The sequence below is a fragment of the Vipera ursinii genome (assembly GCF_947247035.1).
Source record: "Vipera ursinii genome assembly, chromosome: 1".
Taxonomy (NCBI): Eukaryota; Metazoa; Chordata; class Lepidosauria; order Squamata; family Viperidae; genus Vipera; species Vipera ursinii.
Window position 1 is genome coordinate 75615507 of NC_139512.1, and position 17969 is coordinate 75633475.

Sequence of the window (17969 nt, forward strand, 5' to 3'; positions counted from 1 at the left end):
TGTCTGTCTGACCCTGACCATATGCCAACTCCTATCAGTGAGGATGGCAAAGCTGAAAAGGGAATGCTTTCAGTTTGATTGTCTGTTCCTAACAGCAACAGTATTTTTGCATTATCTAAGAAGGAATCCAAACAGGTTGCTGGGTCAGATGAGAGATCGAGGGATGTGTGTATAAAAGGATATACCACAGTTATTCACAGCATTTAAAGAAAAAACTGAAAATTTGATATGAATAAGTATGGATGACTCTATGCATAGGAATGAAGTCTTTAGGGCAGAAAATGAGCAGAGATTATAAACCTGCATTTCTGAATCTGGTTAAATAAAAGTTGCTATAAAATCTCCCTTTATGACCTAGGGGAGTTACTTCAACTGAAAAGGTTTTCCATTCCCGGTTCTTGAAATCCAGTATTTATACGACTGTTCTTCAAAACCTCAGGTCTACCTGAATGTCAGGAAACACCCCTGCCTCTATCGAGTTAGTACAAAACTCCATGTCACAATATATTATTAGTCTTCAAAGATACACCAACATAGTTGCTTTTTCTGAAACATCATCTTTTTCCTCCAGGAAGTCTTCTTGAGGTTCTGCTACTCAGTATGTTAAATGACCAAGTAAGCATACATTTTAAATTGGAATATTTGTTGGAATAGATACCAGCATCTGTGGTTCAGCACTGGTGCTGGAATGGAAGCTAAAAAAAAGTCATTGTCATGTCATTTTTTTTCCTTTTTACACTATTTGAAACATTAGTTAAAAAACAAAAGGTAAAATACCTGCTGAGCCCACTGCATCCATCTTTTGTGAAGACAAAAATTGAGTAGAGAGGCAGCTAAATTCATTCTGTGGTTTTCACCAATGCTTAAAAATCATTTCCAACACATAGGAATTGCAAAATAGGGTTAGCTACTACTTTTTCAGGGGGGAAAAAGGATATTTTTATTATAAAAACCATGTATGAGAAAGGGATGCACTTTGAAAAGAAATAAGAGAGGGGAAGTAAAATGTTCATCCTTCTATTTTAATGGCAAAATTCAACAAAACATTTAAACTGTCAAAGAGAAAGTCAGAAGCGTAAGCTTCCAATGTAGTTACATTAAAAACAAAAAACAAAAATCCAAACCCAAACAGTCAAACCAGAAGTGTCCTACCAGTCTGAATCTAGGAAATGGGAATCAGGTATTGCACAGGGGGAAAAACACTCTCAAACACACTCCTTCCCCCTTGGAGTAGAACAAGTCAAGGTTTGAATTGCACAGCAACTCAGCTCAGGACCACACACATGCACAAACAAACATTTAGAGATGAGGAAACAGTGTGCTTTTGAACTACCTGTACAAAGTTTAAGAAGACATATAAAAGGGAGGAAGAGAAGCTAGCAGGCCTATAAGGGCTATAAAACAGCTTGTATATAGAGGAATGTTTACAATTTTAAAAATCCAGAGCATGAGTCCCCCTAGTTTAGAGCAAAGCGTGGGGCATTCTCTTCGGTTGACCTACAATAGCCATCGTCATGCAGGATGGGAAGTTGCCATTATTGGCACGGCAGTTGGTTGTACAAGGCCAAAGACCTAGCTGATCCAACCATTTAGGCTTCATACGGTGCAGCTGTGAGTCAGCACCACCCTCAGATGCCCAAATGTTTCGGCTGTTCTCTGGAGAGGAAAGAAGGGGCAATGTCAAAGAGACGACAGTGCTTCTGATTTAGAACAATTCACATCTTGCCTGGGACCTGTGCTCAGAGCGCAGTCTGCTCTGGGGTATTATCCTTTGCTTAGTGCCACATTTAAAGGACAGGGACCTAACCAGATGGAAAAACCAAGCTCCCAGAGTGGGTTCAAACGGACACTTGGCCATCTTTTCAAGTTTCAGGTGCTATCAGAGATATTTAGTATCTCAATCTTAAAAGCATTACAGAAAGCAGGCAAGCTCAGCCTTGAAGGAGGACAAGCTTCCAATTTGTGATCCAGTGTCCTCCACAGAAAGCTACCTATTTTCCAACAGTTTGAGAACAGAACCCATAGCCTCAGTGAGATTTAAGAATTCTTGCCCACACTGGAGAAATAAATTATTAAAAAGCTTTGCTCCAGTTTCAGTCCACTCTTCCTGACCAATTAGAGCTCTCAAAGTATTTACTCTGAACTGTTCAGGTAGAGCAGCATGAGTATATGTTTGTAAACTCAACCGCATGACAGCTCGATTTCATTAAGTCCCTGGCTCTATCGAGTCAGTTGGGTATCAATTCAATCTATACACAGGTTGACTACGTATCACATTCTCTGAACATAAAGTGTTGGGAGGTTTTGGACTGCTTTATTTTAGAAAGCCCCCCCAAAATGGATGATGGGAGACCTGGGCAAACAACACATCTTAGGATGATAATTAGGATCTGCCTACAATCGTGCCCATAGGATTTGCTCATAGTTAAGTCTCTGCACCAAATTATTATCAATTGATGTGAGTATCCTGTTCCTGTGCGTGAGTCTAGGAACTAACTGCAGGGACCACTCTTATTTAGGCAAGGAATTAAGATGGCTGCACGGGAACTTTTCCCTTTATTACTACTACTGTCAGTACAAGTCCCTGGATCAAAGTGTGCCATTAGTGCTACTTGACAGGAATAGTTCCCTTTATATTGATATATACTCCTATCTCCTTAAAACGAAAAGGTAATTTCCATACTGATAACGCTTTATCCTTAAAAATGACAAGTACCAATGGCCTTTTTAGATGAGATCTTTCCCCCCCTTTTCAGCAGACTTCAAACTTTCCACACATATTTTGAATACAATTACAACCGGCTATTTCCTAAATCAGTGAATGTAAAAAGCAGGAAAAAAGGTAATATATGAGAATAGAAAGAGGGGGGAAAAAAGAAACCTGGAGAGGAGGCACTTTGCTCAAAACACTTAGTGCGGCAGTCTCAAAACTCAGCTTGCAGCAGCTTCAATTGGAGGGGGTGGGATTTGACCTGGTGTCCCCTGTTTTTACAAGATATATAAACATCCTTTACAGCATGGGGCTTGCAATACAGGGTCAACACAGTAAAGGGGGAAAAAAGGGAGGAAGAGGGATATATTGTGCTGAGAGGATGCAAACCAAGCCCACTGCTTGCTTTGGATACTTGGATTGCTTGCCAATGTGACTGTCGCCCAGAGTTTACACAAGTAATTGAATTCAGTGCCTGAATAACAAGAAAGGACTACAGTGAATAAACGCGGGTCTTTTCTGCATGCCTTCTCAAAAATTGTGCTAGCAAATTTCCAGTATAGAATATACCAAGACCATGGGCATTGCTACCGCTGTAAATATTGAGAACACTCACTGCTGGGAATCAGCAGAATCGGTGGGATGAAGCTTCAGAAGATCTAAAAGGGTTGCAGATGCTGCCTTTAGGGAGATGACACAAGGTTGCATAAGGGTGGCGTGGGGGGGGGGGGGCAGATATCTGAACTGGAGCTCCACCAATAGCTAGAAGGAAGTATTTTTCCTGCCTTGGGAGCAGCAACAATGAGGGTCAATAAAACTTGGAAGCAGATAGGAATGAAACATCGGGCAGCAGTATCCATCCATGGAATGTGGTGGTGGTGGGGGATGTGGCAGTCAGCATTGTTCAACACCCACTACATGAATAAATAACAGCACCGTGGCCAAGCCCAAACGAAAAGCTCTGGATCCTCTGTGTGATGGACCTTCAAAAAAAGGCTAGCCAGTTTCCCGTGCTGCTCGGTTTCTGTCCCCAGGAAAGGATGAAGGCATGCCGAGTGCTACACGGCCGTTTCCTGATCCTCCCGCTGGATCATCTGATAGTGCTGTCGATTTTCGAGGTAGGCAGCCAGGTCAGGATCATTTGCCTTCTCAGCTCTGTGCTTGGGCGTATCTCCCTGTGAGAAGATGAAACAAAAGTGGAGAGTGGAGCACAAAACTGTTTGATTGCCACAGAATTTCACTCTCCTCTTCGTTTTGAACTCCTCAACTCTCTTGTGATCCATTAGATGTTTGGCACATCTTAATGGTTGGCAGTCTGAAGGGTTAATAGTCTCACTTAGGATTTTAAAACAAATTAATTTGGGTATGAATGTGGAAAATATATTTGAAAAAAAATCATAGATTTGTAAATCATACTTACATAGCTATAGGCATTACATCACTTATAAAAGTGTCCAAGAAATTTGTAATTTAATTATGATTTTGGGCTCCATGTCACTCCACAGGCGCACACACACACACACACACACACACACACACACACACACAATGTTTGTACATTGGGGCAAGTCTTTGGAGCAAGAGACAAATGAATGCATAAAATGCATATTTCTCTCCCTTTTTGTATTACAGATGCACATACACAATAACAAAAAAAATAATAATGCCTCTGTGACCTGCCATATCAACTTTGAACTCTGTGACCTGTGCATATTATTTCCCATAAATAAGGATATCTATATTAGACACACCTACTGGTTATCCTAAGAAATCTGTATTCACATGCAGCCCTGAAAAGGAAAGGGCCCCAAATGTAAGGCTGTAGCTACATACACAGATTCCAGTCTTGCCTCAAGAGATATGGGAAAAGCCGTAAGACTGGAAGAGCCTGCCTGGATGGGAAGCTTTGGGGTTTCTGGAAGATTAGCAACCGACAGCTACATAACTCCTCAAGGGCCTGTTTGTATACCCACCCCATTCCTCTTACTGGATATTGGGGGGGGGGGGAAAGGGGGGTTAGGCTGTGTTTCCATATCCTTCCACTCCAAGAGTATAAACAGGGAAAGTGAGAAGTTTTGATATAGGCTTGTCTTTCTTGACTTCATAGTTTGTCTACTCATTCTGAGAAAGTATAAAGGAGTGTGTGTGTGTGGGGGGGGGGTTTGCTGGCTGGGTGAGGTATATGCCTGGGGAGGGCCCTGAAATATCATCTTCACAGCCTTACTAGTTCTCCTGATCCCCAAGGAAGCTCATATTTCTCGAACGGTACTGCAGCCATCTGGACTGTGTCCGCTAATGAACTGCTGCACTCCATAAAAACTAAATCTGTTAACAGTTTTCAGCCATGACTCCCCTCTCCCCACAGCACAAACTCTCCCTCCCTCTCATTCACAACCCCCACACTTCACCAGCATTGAACAAACATGCTGCTGAGAAAGGCCAAGAAAAACTGGCTAGTTGCCGCCTGTACTGAACGTCTCCCACTGTGGCCCTCACCTCCTAGCAGAAAGCAAGCAACAGAGGAAGGAAGGAAGGAAGGAAGGAAGGAAGGAAGGAAGGAAGGAAGGAAGGAAGGAAGGAATGAATCCTTCAGAAACAATGGCTAATTGTATCTCAGTGGAGCCACAGATCTCTCTCTCTCTCTCTCTCTCTATATATATATATATAGATAGATAGATAGATAGATAGATAGATAGATAGATAGATAGATAGATACTGACTGATGAAGACTAATGAGTCAGAAATGCATATCAGCCTCCCTAAATTCTTTGTTAGTAATTTACACACACACACACACACACAGATAGATAGATAGATAGATAGATAGATAGATAGATAGATAGATATAAACAGACAGACAGACAGACAAGTTCTTAGCTTCACTTCCTTCCCATTATTTACAGAATTAGAGCTGGAAGAGACCTTGGAGATCTTCTACTCCAACTCCCAGCTCAAGCAGGAGACACTGACTATACCATTCCAGAGAAGTGGCTGTCGAATCTCTTCTTACAAACTTCCAGAGTACCTGCGACTTCTGGAGGCAAGTCGTTCCGCTGATTAATTGTTCTGACTGTCAAGAAAGTGCTCCCTATTTCTAGGTTGCTTCTCTCTTTGGTTAGTTTCCATCCGTTGCTTCTTCTCCTGCCCTCAGGTGCTTTGGAGAATAGCTTGACTCCCTCTTCTTTGTGGCAGCCCCTGAGATACTGGAACGCTGCTATCATGTTCACCCCCCCCCCACACCCTCGTCCTTCTCTTCATAAGAAATAAGACATATCCCGTTTCTGCAAATTCCTACTACAGCCATTTTTCAAATGAAGAACAAAGCACACGCATGAAGCCATATACAATGTTCACACACAGGTACGACCCAGAGGTTGCTCCTTCACAATCTCATCATTAGCATCGTTCAACTGCCTGTTTTCTCTTGCAACAAGAATAGCAGCAGAGAAATCCCCTCCTTAAAAAATGCACAGAAACTGAACCTGAAGTCAGGTCTCCGAGGCATCCCCCCCTCCCCTGCTGCTGGAGATTGTGATCCAGTATGTTCCAGCCAGTTCACTATTTCGTTTAAGGAACAGGGAACAAATTGTATTTGACTCACGCGGGCATTGGTTCAGAAAGAAGGTTTGAACACTCTCACAACACAGTTTACTCTCTCCCTGCGTAGGCAAAATTAAACCATGTTATAGCACAAGCACTCAACAGTTGGCAGGAAGTTAGGAAGACACATTTGGAAAGGTATGGAGCACTGGCTCTAGCTGCGTTGCTGTTCGAGTCTTGTTCCAAATGCAGAAAAATATATTAATAAAATCACAGATTCAGTAGCTGTCAGGAGCTCAAGCCCCCAATGCAGGCACTAAAGCAGGGGTCCCCAAACACCAGTCCGTGGACCGGTACTGGGCCACGGCATGCCAGCAACTCGTCCTCACAAACAAGCCAAGCCCCATTGGCAGGATGCAGGCAGCACACAAAACCACGCCCCCTCCGGTCTGGGGGGGAAAACCTCTCTCCACGTAACCGGTCCCTAGTGCCCGAAAGGTTGGGGACCTCTGAACTAAAGCAGGCATTTAGGACTGTGAGGAAGTAAAGGGACAATCTTACTTTGCAAATTATTTTTCATAGTGTAATCTCACATGGAGCCTTCTCCATTTAAAGTGTTGGCCGTTCCAACTCTAATTCCAGCAACTGTTGTTTGGTCACATTAATGCTCCGTGGCACTGACCTAAAGGTTAGTGTTTAAGGAGCTGCCAGAACTTGCTACAAAAATCTTCATGCAGCTGGCAAAGGATTTTATTGCTTGTTTGAAATGCTCCGATGTTTTTATAGGCCATTAAGATCTACTCTAGCAAAATGAACTCACATATGATAGGCCAGCCATTAGGGTTAGGGTTAGGTTCGGATTAATTAGCATCAGCTTGACAATGCTGTTCAAAGTTGGAAAAAGTTACAGTGAGGCAATTTTGCAACAAAGTTAGGAAAAGGAAAGGGGGAAATGAGGTGTTCTGGATTTACATTTAGGGAAAAAAAACCTCTGCAACATTGGCAGCATAAGAGATCAGTCAAAACTTTTTGCCAAGCTGTTATCTTAAATGCAGCAGACAACCACCAGATCTATCTTCATCTAATACACAGGCTACTTTTCCTGCTGATTATAATTCATTTCCTTCCTGGCCAGCATCTTTTCAAGATCCATTAACTCCCAAGTGATGATGGGATTACAGTTTCCAGAATTCTCAACTCAGATGAATTCCAGTTCTGACTTTGGGAGAAGTCTGATTTACACATTTAACACAATTGTCAAGGGTAGCTAACAGTGTGTTAGTGGCACATTTACAATTCCCTAGACTGAAAAATTGATTAGCTAGCATGATAGGAAGTCACCGAGAATCATCCTTTCTTGTGGATGATTCTACTCCACTACATAAAAAGATTTGTTATTGATTCTGAACTCAGAAACTGAACATGTAAATTTCACTCCCCTTCATGTATTCCCAATGCTCCAATTGCTCACAAGAAATTTTACCTGCAAATCTGTTTTCATCAGTGAAGCTCCAGCCTCCACGATGTAATGGCAGATGGTCCGCTGGTGAAGTGCTGCAGCCTGATGCAAACTGGTCTCACCACTAACAGGAAGATTAAAATGGAGAACTAGGATCAAAAATACATACCCTCTTCTGCTATGTTTCAAAAGGCAAACAATACATAAAGTTTCGACACAGCCCTGGCTGGAACCAGGCTGTAACACAGGTTCTTGTATGTTAATGTTTGCATGGCCTTAGTAAGACATGGGGGACCAGTTCTTACATCAGCTAGGAAGAGAGGCTGAGCGACAGACAACAAAGAGGGAAAGTCCTCCCTAACAAGTCAGACGTAACATTTTCTTTTTTGCTCCCTGGAGACCTCAGTGGAAAGGGAAACAGCAACGGAATAGTAGTGAATGTGGCATTAAGCAAGGAAAGTTATGCAGAAACAACTGACTCTGGAGAGGGTGATTTACTGAAGTTCTTCTGTAATTCCCTTGCACCAGGATTCTCTGATGACCTGCAGCCTGTCCACCTTTTCTACAGGTGTAGCTGCTGGTAGGAAAATAAAGCTTCCACTGCTTCTGCAAATAGATCCACAGACACAATTCCTGTTTCAAATAGTCAGTTCTAAGTAGCAGAGAAAGCTGGAATTCTAGAGGACAGGGGTGACGAAAAAGAGTAACCTTCTACTTGTTTTTTTTTAGACGTGAGAATTTATGCTTACAACACAACCTATTCAGAATGACAGCTCTCAAAACCATGATCCCAAAGGACAGACTGCGAGGTTGAGCTATCCTTCTCTACATCCAAGACTGTTCCCTGTTTAGAGTCACTTGCTGGGGTGGGTGGCCATACAAATTTGAATGAATGAACGAACACATGAATAAATACGCAGGCACTCACAACTGGGTCAACTGGGGGGGGGGGGAAACAGTACACAAGTTCCCTTGTGATGTTCTGCCACCATAACTGAGAATGGACTTACTTTTCTTCTTCTGCCACATCCAAAATCTCTGCGGGAGCTGGAATAGAGAAAGCACGAGAGAGAAAACAAGATCAATCTGCATGATACGATCCACGCCACTATTTTCCCTGTCTACTATGGATGGAGAATCTATTTTCTTCCCCTTAGAGAGAAAATGGGACACACATTTCTCATAAGTACTGAAACCATTCTGCGAAATGCGCAACATTCATCTTCTAATACTTAGTATTCTAAATCTGCTTTTATATATTTTTGTATTTATTTCGTTATATCCCGTCTTTATTACTTTTATAAGTAACTCAACATACCTAATGCGCCAGGGTTCTTCAAACTTTGCCCTGTTATGAATTGTGGACTTCCAACTCCCAGTATTCCTCAGCCGGCGTAAGTTTGAAGACCCCGGTTGCACGCCTTCTTCCTTCTACTTTCCCCACAAGAGCCACCTGGTCAGATGATTTGGGCCGAGAGAGAGAGTGACTGGCACCAAGTCACCCTATCTGGCTTTTGTGCCTAAGGCAGAACCAGACCTCACCATCTCCTGGTTTCTTCTGTCTTCTAGCCTGGTGCTTTAATCACTAGATCGGCTCTTTTCACAAAATCTATGGATGCCACATTGCCATATTGATTTACACAGGTTCACTGATTCTCTCAGAAAATAAGAACATCAGAAAGCTGCTTTGTATGCCTATCTGCTCAGAGAAAAGATAACCGTCAACTGGAATAGTGAACAGCGCTGGATGAAGCTATGGGTTAACTGGGCAGGGATATTACTAGTTGGCTTTCTGGTAGACAAGTGTTCTGTGATTAGCCAGGCAACCAGTTTCTAATTGGCAAGCCTCAATTAATGTTTGAAGAATATCTGCAACATGAAACTTAAGGCTGAAGTCACTATAGCATTTTACACAGCCGTACAACACTGCAAGAATCCAAAATAAAAGTAGCATGTTGAAATCTATTGTTGATTAGTTTCTTACACCGATTAAAATAATCATAGCTAATAAGGTCATCCATTTTGCTGACCTGACTTACCATTTTCAATTATGTATTTCACAATCTCCTTACTCCCTGATTTCACAGCATGGTGAAGGACAGTTTGGCCCGTGGGATCACGCATCATCAAGTCTTTGCCAGCCTGGTGCAATTCTTTGAACTAGAGCAACACAGAATCACTTGAAATGAGCCACAATACAGACATTATTGAGGTAAGCCTCAATCAAAGCAATTTATACAACAGTTTAAAACAAGCAGCAACAAAAGGAGATTACTGGAAAAAAGAAGTTAACAGTTAATCACTTGGATTGTGGCATGAGCCAGAAGCAATTAAAAAGGCCTTTACAGCAAAAGGATGTTTCAGTCTCCCATTCAAAAGAGAGTATTACTGGATGTAATCAGAGGCAGCTGATCTGATATATTTAGAGAATCTGTGAGATAGTGTTCTTCTCTGCATTCACTGTTTCACATAAAAGAGTAAATTTGCAGCCAAATCCTATTTCTGTGCTGGTAACAGTGAGGGACATCTGGCTGATGGACCTAACCAGGTGCTATATCCATATCAAAAGCATTGCTTTATCATCCAAGAGAGTCCAGTGGCCAGGTCTCTTCTACTCTATTCACTGATTGCTAAATCTGGGTTAACTAAAAACAATTTCCTTTCACGTACGAATGAACAATATTATGGTGTAATCCCTTAGTTATTATACACCATGCTAAGATGATGGCTGCAATACTGTAACACACCGAACCACACATTATCCAACCCATTTCAGCCTGAAATAAGGTGGTATGCAAGCCCAATCATAATAACAGGATTGATCCTGATGCACCAGATTTACGAGGCCCTATTCTGATTTATAGGGGACGCGGTGGTTAGGACGCTGAGCCTGTCGATCAGAAGGTCAGCAGTTTGGTGGGTTGAATCCCGGGTGCCACGTAGCAGAGCGAGCGCCTGTTACTTGTCCCAGCTTCTGCCAACCTAGCAGTTCGAAAGCACGTAAAAATGCAAGTAGAAAAATAGGGACCGCTACGGTGGGAAGGTAACAGCGTTCCATGCGCCTTTGGCGTTTAGTCACGCCGGCCACATGACCACGGAGACGTCCTTGGACAAGCGCTGGCTCTTCGGCTTTGAAACAGAGATGAGCGCTGGCCCCTAGAGTTGGAAATGACTAGCACGCACGTGCGGGGGCACCTTTACCTTTACCTTATTCTGATCTATAACAAAAATATTGCCAATAGAATGTGAAAAATATTATCATTGCAGATCATAAAAAGCACAGAAGTTTACACAAGAGCTGAACTGAACAGCCTACTCATAAATTAGAAGGATCCAAAGAGTTAATGCTCTATAAATAGTAATTACCCCGTTTCATCACAATTCTTCCTGTCTTCTTATCCTCTATCATCTTAGAGGATAAGAACACAATTAAGAGACATTAATAGAGTAATCTGATGGGCTTTTATTTCTCTTTGTTGCAGCAAGCACTGTCTTAACTTACAGTTGGCTCAAGGAACCCATTCTAAATCTCCCTGTAATACAATGTAATAAAAATTGCATTATAGGTATTTCTGACACTGAATATAAAACACTGTGCCAAATTGCTCTGACTTCTGAAAGAATAGATACAGAGAGGACACCCGACATATTTCTAGCAGGGATCATTATGGACAAGTAGCTGGATTTAAGATTCGCACCTGAATTCAGCAAGATTAGTTAGTTCTGCTGAAGTAGTTTGGTCTAGTGGCTAAGGCAGCAGGCTAGAAAACAGGAGACTGTGAGTTCTAGTTTTGCCTTAGGCATAAATCTAGCTGAATGACCTTGGATCAGTCACTCTTGCTCAGCCCTAGGAAGCAGGAAATGGCAAACCAGTTCCAAAATCTTGCCAAGAACATTGTAGGGACTTGTCCATGAAGTTGCCAGGAGTCAAAACTATGGATCTGTATGCTTTTGTGTTAGTCAGATCCATACAACTGGAACTCATTTGAGTTCCTAGAAGTCTGTCATACAAATTGAAAGTTTTAAGTTGTAACTTGTCTAAACATCTTTATTGGAAAATTAATCACAGTTCTCCTCATATCTTCTAGGTGTCACAATAAAGCTCTGACAGAAATAGGAGGCCCTTAGTGAGCCTATTAGGAATTCACTGGATGAAAGGGCCACCTGGCTTAAAGGAAATTTGCACTGCTGCTGAAGGTTAACAAGCGAGCTGAAATCAACAAGTCACTTGGCACCACTAAGAGATTGGGAAGAGACTGAGAAGTAATGCAAATAGCACTGTTACATACAACCCTAAATAAAACCACTATGGATGATAGTGGTGTGGCATAGTTACTATTGCTGTGGCATAGCTACTATATTCTATTATATTCTTCTCAACTTTGCAGCTTGATTTTAACACAACAGAGCTGTTACCTTGGAAAAATTGTTATTCTTGGCAGCATCTATCAAAGCATCATCTGTAAAAGAAGAGACAGCAGTGTGCAAAATGAAGTAGTTGACAAAAAGAAGGCAAGACATGTGAGGAAGACAAATGCCAAAGAAACAGCAACTGGTGGGAGGGCTGACAATAATTTTGCTTGGGGACAGAAAGTGGCTAATGAAAACAGAGATAACTATCCAGAAAACAGTCATAAAATTACTTGTGAGTTTTGTGTACTGCTATGTTCATTAGGATAACTCTCAGTTCCATCAATTTCAGACAAGTTGCAACTCAAAAATTCTGGAGGTTTTAATCAGGAGGGGGAAGCCTGCAATTGTTATTCTTATTCAGAAGTAAGAACAGAATCCTAGTGTGAACAGGGAGAGAAAAGGCACAATGTTTTGCTTCTTGTGGAGATTCTGAATTGGATCCCTCACTATGCTTGCAATATACATGGGGGGGGGGAAGAGAATCTCTCAATTAACTGAATGGCAGCTTCATTCCTATGGAAACCTATAGACAGGACTTGCTCACAGAAGGAAGAAGAAAGTGATGGGAATCCCCGCATTAGGGCCCCCAATTTACATATTAAAAATAACCAACATTGGTTTTATGCATGCAAACTTTTCTGACATGGAACGTAGGCTCCATTGGGTGTGTCTGGAAGAGGAAAGATAAGCCCCCCCCAAAAAAAAATTTAGATGCAAAATATGTGTTGCTGTGAAGGCAAGATACGGTAATTTATACCAATTCATCATTTCCTGAGTAAATGTTCTTCTACTGTTTACATTTCAATAGAAGATAATGGCTTGAACTGTGGAGTCCTCGGTGCTCTCTGAGCTTGGTTGTTTGCTTGCAGATCCTGTTTACTACACAACTACAGTGCTAATGATAGTTCCTTGACTAGGGTATTGTTTTTTACTTGAGCTACCAAGGAGAAAACAGCTCCCCCACCAATATGGGCAGGATAAGCTGCTGTATATAAACAGGGAGCAAACCCCACATTTACTAGCACTTGTATTTTACCTAGTCAGATAATGGAATGTCTGTAAACAAATCAACCAAGCTCAGAGAGCCCCCAAGGACTTCATTGTTTAAGTTTCACTGCTCTTAGATACTCATTTTTATAGACATAGATGCAGTGCTTTTTTTGTAAAAGAAAAAGGTGCCGGAACTCACACACGTCATACAGCCCGCCTTGCCTACCCTACAAGGTTCCATCCAAAAAAGGTGCCGGAACTCGGTTCTGAGCGTTCTATGACCAAAAAAAGCCCTGCATAGATTTAGTACAAGGGATAAGACTTGTGAAATACTCTGATCTTCGCAGGTTGCTAGTATTCCGCTTTCTTTTTTTCCTGCAACTCCAAATCTCACACACAAACATCCAACCTAGTACGTAACTCGGATGGAGAGAATTTAAGAAACAAGGTATGGAGGAATGAAGAGGCTGCAACCAGGAAAGTGGAGGGGGGAGGGGAAGAGAGGGAGGAAGGCCACAGGATATGGGAAGAACAAAAATATTCAACGAGAGAGAGAAAACCGCATGACTCGGATCTCCAGTGTGAAACGCATGACGCCTCTTTAGGTGCTCACAATATGTCATGCTCTTCCCAAGGAAGACAAAGTCAAGAAAGAGAGTAAACCAGTTAAAATCTGTACTTTTCAGCTCCCTACTCAAAATGTCCTAAGGAGATACAGGAATGGAAAGCGGGATGGGGGAATAAATCACACAGCTTCCCAGTGTACAATTTTTTTTATGAAGGTATTACCTAGAAGGTTTCTATATTTGTCTTAAACCCCCTCCCCCACCCATGGATGACCAGGCATTTTTAAATTTGTACATTTTTTTTGTCTAAGCCTTTTTCCTATTGGCATTATCATTTGCTCTCCTGAGAAATAGGCATTTTATCCAACATGTCTTTTGTAACTGATTTACTTAAGGAAAGAACTTGCTCGATGCCATTAGGGTAGTCCTCAGGGCAGCCATTTTGTGATGGTTTTTTGGACACTTTTTTGGCTTTATGGCAGAAAAAAACCCCTGCAGATTCCTTTCATAGCATAAATGACTAGTCAGCATGAAAAGATGAGGAGAAAAGCTGAACAGGGAAGAGGAAAGCAGATGCCCTCAAGGAAATGGTACCTGGAAGTTGCCTTATCAATGGTTCATATTTTGAGGAATTACACTCTAGTCAACTCTAGGAAATACTTTTCATTTGTTCAACTGAAAGAGGCGCCAGACTGGCATCTGGCAGACCTTAATCCTGCTGCTTTTCCTTGCATCCCATGCTGCTACAGGTGGAAGATTAACTTTGTATCACTGTGACATTTTCTCCCAAATGTTGTGAGTTGAGGAAGGCAGTATGCAAAAGGTAATGCTTCTTGCCTTGGAAACAATCATCCAAGCAGGTGCTCTCCAGAAAGAATTCCCCAAGCAGGATTCCAGCAACTTTAAATTCCTGTTGCAGCAGGGATGAATAAAACTTTAATTTTTCTGCATTAGAGAACATTTGCATAGTGTTCTAGCCTGGCTTCTGCTTGTATCTTTGTAGTTCTGTAATGCTCTTATATCTAAATGTCACCAACCAGATGCTAAAAGTAAACTCTACTGCAAGCTGTACTAAAACACTCGTTTTCAAATCTGGACATATCCCAATGTGAGATCTCACCTGCATGAGCAAGCACATTGGTGATGAAACGTCTTTCCCCGAGTGTGAATATTCAAATAAATATAACTGGACACAGCAATGTTGCTTCCCACTTCCATAGATTGTATCAGTTATGCTAAAAAAAAGTTAGCAACCAATTATACTGCAAGTCCATATAGCGAACAAAAGGCCTCACCTTTAAGGGTCTGGCTGCTGTCCACTGCTGAGCTGGAAGAACAAAACAAGAAAGATTCAAAGCTAAAAAAACAGGTCCTTGCTATCCAAAGGCCCCCCCCCACCTTCTGTAAGAATTCCTCTCTATTTGCCTAGAATCAAAGAGACAGAAAAGGGAAGATCCTGCTGTTCCTACAAATCGGTAATTCTGATTTGTGCTATTTAAGGAATTAAGCCGTTTGAAATAAGTAACTGATCCAAGACGTTTTCAGGAATTCACATCTTCTATCTTGGCTTGTTCACCCAGTTTGAACCACCATGCCATTCTGTTAAAATTCAAGTAGATTTTCCAATATTCCAATTATTGAAGCTATGGGTATGGAGAGTAAGGAATATGACCTTGACGCATGTGCTGTTGCCCAGGCAAAAGGGACTAATACGCTTTTTAAAGTCCAGAACATTCAGATAACCTTTGGAAGTGGCTCAGGCTGACACTTCTGTAATTCACTGAACTACAAAAATGAAGAGGAGGAGGAGGTATAGCGCAATCAGACTTGCAAAATGTTGTTAGTACAGTCAATCTTCCCCTCCGCCCCGTGCGTTCCCACAGAGAGGGCCTCCTCAGGGTGCCTCCGGTCAGAGAATGTCGGCTGGCGGCCCCCAGGGGGAGGGCCTTCTCTGTGGGCGCCCCGGCTCTGTGGAACCAACTGCCGGTGGAGCTCTGGATGGCACCGGATCTCCGCTCCTTCCGGCGCGGGTTAAAGACCCATTTATTCGAACAAGCTGGCCTGGCCTGATGGGGGAACGTCTGGGTTTTTATGGGTTTTTATATTAACTGTTTTAATTGGGCAATTTATTTAATCTTTTTTTAACTTTTGTATCTCTATTTATATGCCCTGTTCACCGCCCTGAGTCCTTCGGGAGAAGGGCGGTATAAAAATCCAATAAATACAAATACAAATACAATCTCAACAGAGGTTGTTGTAGCCATCCTGTGGAGTTGATTTTATAGCCTGGTATTTCTAGTGGAGCTGACAAATAACACACACACACACCCCGCTATCCCAATCTGAAGATCCAACTCACAAAGACTGAATTCTCATTCCCCATTTTGTATAAAACCTTAAGCTATTTTTCCTTGGGGGTCCTTCCCTTAATCTAGCCTGGTCTTTCTTACCTCTAGTCCCCAAGCAGACAGCCTCACCTGGAGACTGGTGTAGACGGTGGCGAAATTGGGAGAGGAAGGTGTTGCTTTGTAGGTGTTGAGGGAACATCAACAAGGTCAGGCATGGCAGGAGATGTGCCCACTGTTTGAGTAAGCACTAGTTCTGGGTCTAACACAAACAACTCATCCTGGGAGATCTCTGTTACATAATTAAGATGTTCCTGGAATTATATAGATAAACAATTTTAGGGACAGAATTTTTCTACTATTATTATCTAGTCAGGACCTCAATCAATATCATTTGATAATATGCAGAAAACCACTACAATTGCTTTTGTTCTATATAAATACATCAAAAACAAAACGTAGCTGGAGATAATAACTATTTCTGAAAGTAGTACTGAATATTTAAAAAACAAATTAAAGCTAAGATATATGTAAAAAAGTCATATGATATTTTATAAAAAAGCATGAAAATATGCTTTTTTATTTTTTATTTGTTGGAGAAGCTCATTGTCCACTCTCTTTGGACAAGAAAGTAAAGCTCACCTGGGCACGGTCTATTCTATAAAAACGATCTGCTGTGGTTGCTGTAAAAGAAATACATAAGTTACTTGGTATTTATACAGAATTCCAGAAAGTTATTAAGTGCTTTCGTTCATTTTCTCAATAATTTAACTGATATTGTCTGCTAAGCTTGTAAGCCGCCCTGAGTCTTCGGAGAAGGGCGGGATATAAATGAAATTAAAATAAATAAATAAATAAAAATACTTCCCAATATATCTGTGTAGCAGAAATCCCTGGAATTTGCCTTTCCAAAGAGACAACTGAAAGATGTTGAATTCTGAACTCAAGGCAATATTCCATGATTGAATGCTGAATACAATAAGCCTGTCATATAGCGTCAAGGATGTTAGTCACTTCAATAAAACATGACTTACTACATTAAGGTAAACAGATCCAATTATTCTCTTATTTCTAGTCATCTTGCTTTTGAGTAAAAATAAAGAAACCAGCTTCATTAAAATGTGCTTTGTTTTTCTTGTTACATGGTTGCGTATGCTAAATATAGTGAGTTTTGACAAAATCTCATTCATTCTGATCCAACATATATACGTGTCATACTGAATATAAAGCTCACTTTCATATCTTGACATTTAAACTGATAGATTATTATCATCACTATCTGTTAATCAATGAAAGAATAATTAAAACTAAATAAAATCCGTTAAGTGCCAGGGATTCATGTTAGCAGGAGTTACTCCCATCTTTGACAGTTTAAGCGACATAAAAAGTTCCATGAGGAGTAAAGCAAGAACTGGCTGCTCCTAAATGCTCACATGCACATTTCTTTCTCCACCAAGATCAGTGAATGCATACACACGCACAATTAGTATGATGTAAGGGCACTCCGGCTAGCATTCGCATAGACCAGGGGTAGGCAACCTCGGCTCTTTTATGACTCATGGACTTCAACTCCCAGAATTCCTGAGTCAGCTATGCTAGTATAGACTTTCGGAATATGACTGCAACTGTGTAAATAATTTGCTGCTGTCTAATTTAAAAGGGCTATGATTTTCCAACTTTTCCAGAAGGTTCCTGACTCATTTCACCTAAGGCTAAGGTAGATTAGCAAGTAGATAGGACACAAGCCATGATACCAAGACAACTCTTTGGCATTGCTGGTTTGTAAAGAAAATATAGAGGTATTCAGTTTCCCTGTTTGGAGCCCTCCTTCTGATATGTTGTTGAACTTCCAATACATCGAAAGGACGAGAGAAGCACGTGGCTGAGCTATATGGAAATGGAGGGGAAGTGCTCACTCCCAATAGATCAGAATCATTAATACTCTT

General features: G+C 41.4%; 1 protein-coding gene across 7 annotated transcripts in view; it reads right to left on the reverse strand.

Moving 5' to 3' along the window:
- Positions 1 to 760: 760 nt before the first annotated feature.
- DGKZ (diacylglycerol kinase zeta) overlaps positions 761 to 17969 on the reverse strand; it is a 128152-nt gene continuing 110943 nt past the window's right edge. For 6 of the 7 annotated variants that reach the window (XM_083367295.1, XM_083367294.1, XM_083367293.1 and 3 more), the window contains 8 exons: positions 16666 to 16706; positions 16156 to 16337; positions 14974 to 15005; positions 12126 to 12169; positions 9749 to 9869; positions 8720 to 8756; positions 7734 to 7833; positions 761 to 3885 (listed from right to left, as the gene is read on the reverse strand). In XM_083367295.1, coding sequence (XP_083223421.1) covers positions 3769 to 3885; positions 7734 to 7833; positions 8720 to 8756; positions 9749 to 9869; positions 12126 to 12169; positions 14974 to 15005; positions 16156 to 16337; positions 16666 to 16706 — 674 coding nt within the window. In that variant the 3' untranslated portion in view covers positions 761 to 3768. Of the gene's footprint in view, positions 3886 to 7733; positions 7834 to 8719; positions 8757 to 9748; positions 9870 to 12125; positions 12170 to 14541; positions 14589 to 14973; positions 15006 to 16155; positions 16338 to 16665; positions 16707 to 17969 lie in introns of those variants that run through there. The other variant, XM_083367291.1, reaches the window with a different exon arrangement.